The 1055-nt window shown below is 37.9% G+C and overlaps 1 protein-coding gene across 1 annotated transcript in view; it reads right to left on the minus strand.

The window, feature by feature from the left end:
* Nucleotides 1-382: 382 nt before the first annotated feature.
* The window catches only part of LOC117175467 (endoglucanase Z-like), a 4284-nt gene continuing 3611 nt past the window's right edge, over nucleotides 383-1055 (minus strand). Inside the window, exon 2 of the mRNA XM_033365173.1 lies at nucleotides 383-1050. Coding sequence (XP_033221064.1) covers nucleotides 383-1050 — 668 coding nt within the window. The remainder of the gene's footprint in view (nucleotides 1051-1055) is intronic.

The following is a 1055-nucleotide window of genomic DNA, read 5'->3' on the forward strand; positions in this document are numbered from 1 at the left end:
ATGTTCAGTTTTAAAAATATGAAAACATGAAATGATTGCAATGTGTGATATAAGGAAAGACGAATTCCTTACGCTTAAGGCTTTCTTAACAGCCCAGGAGCCTATTTTCCTTTTTCCACGAAATTCCGACAAAAATTCAAAGTTCGTTTTACACTAAATGCCAGTCCTATATTAGGATAGCTCTACTTATCTATTTATATAGTTGTATTTTATAGTTTATCAAGAAAGAATCAGTAGGCTCACAAACTAAAAACAAAAATAGCAATGCATACTAAACGTCTATTAATATTTAAAAGAACTTTAATTATTTTGTTGCTAAGAGGCTGTTTATTCATATACATAATGAATGAAAGAAACACTAAAACTGGTATCAGGATACATTTCACTTATACCAGTTTCGGATCAAATTGCGCACAAATTTTCCTGTGTCGGTGAGGTTGTTGTCACGCCATCCTCCATCAGAACTCGCTCCCTGATTCAAAGCTGAAGCACCTTCCGGCTTATCATGGATACACCAGTTGGCATTGCTCAGCTTGTTGGCTTTCATAAAATTAACCCAGGCACTGCTTTCCTGGGCAGCAACACCGCCATTGCCATCTGCATTAACAGCTCCCCACTCCGTCACAAATAAAGCGATATTTTTGTGAAGAGCATTTGATGCCTTGTTCCTCAACTCCTGATGATGAGTCCCAGAGTAAAAATGTAAAGCATAAGCAATATTGTTGTAGCCAGTAATGGGATCAGCTGCAGCCACATCAACGTCCTGAGAATAAGTCGATGTGCCCACAACAATCAAGTTTTTTTTATCAATAGCCCGAATTGCCTTAATTATAGCTACTGCATACGGCTTTATGTTGTCCTTCCATGTAACATCCTTTGGCTCATTCCAAATTTCGTAGATGACATTATTTACTTTGCTATAAGTTTTTGCCATTTCTTTGAAGAACACAATGGCCTCATTCTGATGTTGATTGGCATAATGCGAGTGCCAGTCAATGATGACGTACATGCCATTTGCAATTGCAGCATCAACCACAGTCTTCACTCTAGCTTTG

The sequence above is a fragment of the Belonocnema kinseyi genome, chromosome 6, assembly GCF_010883055.1.
Source record: "Belonocnema kinseyi isolate 2016_QV_RU_SX_M_011 chromosome 6, B_treatae_v1, whole genome shotgun sequence".
NCBI lineage: Eukaryota > Metazoa > Arthropoda > Insecta > Hymenoptera > Cynipidae > Belonocnema > Belonocnema kinseyi.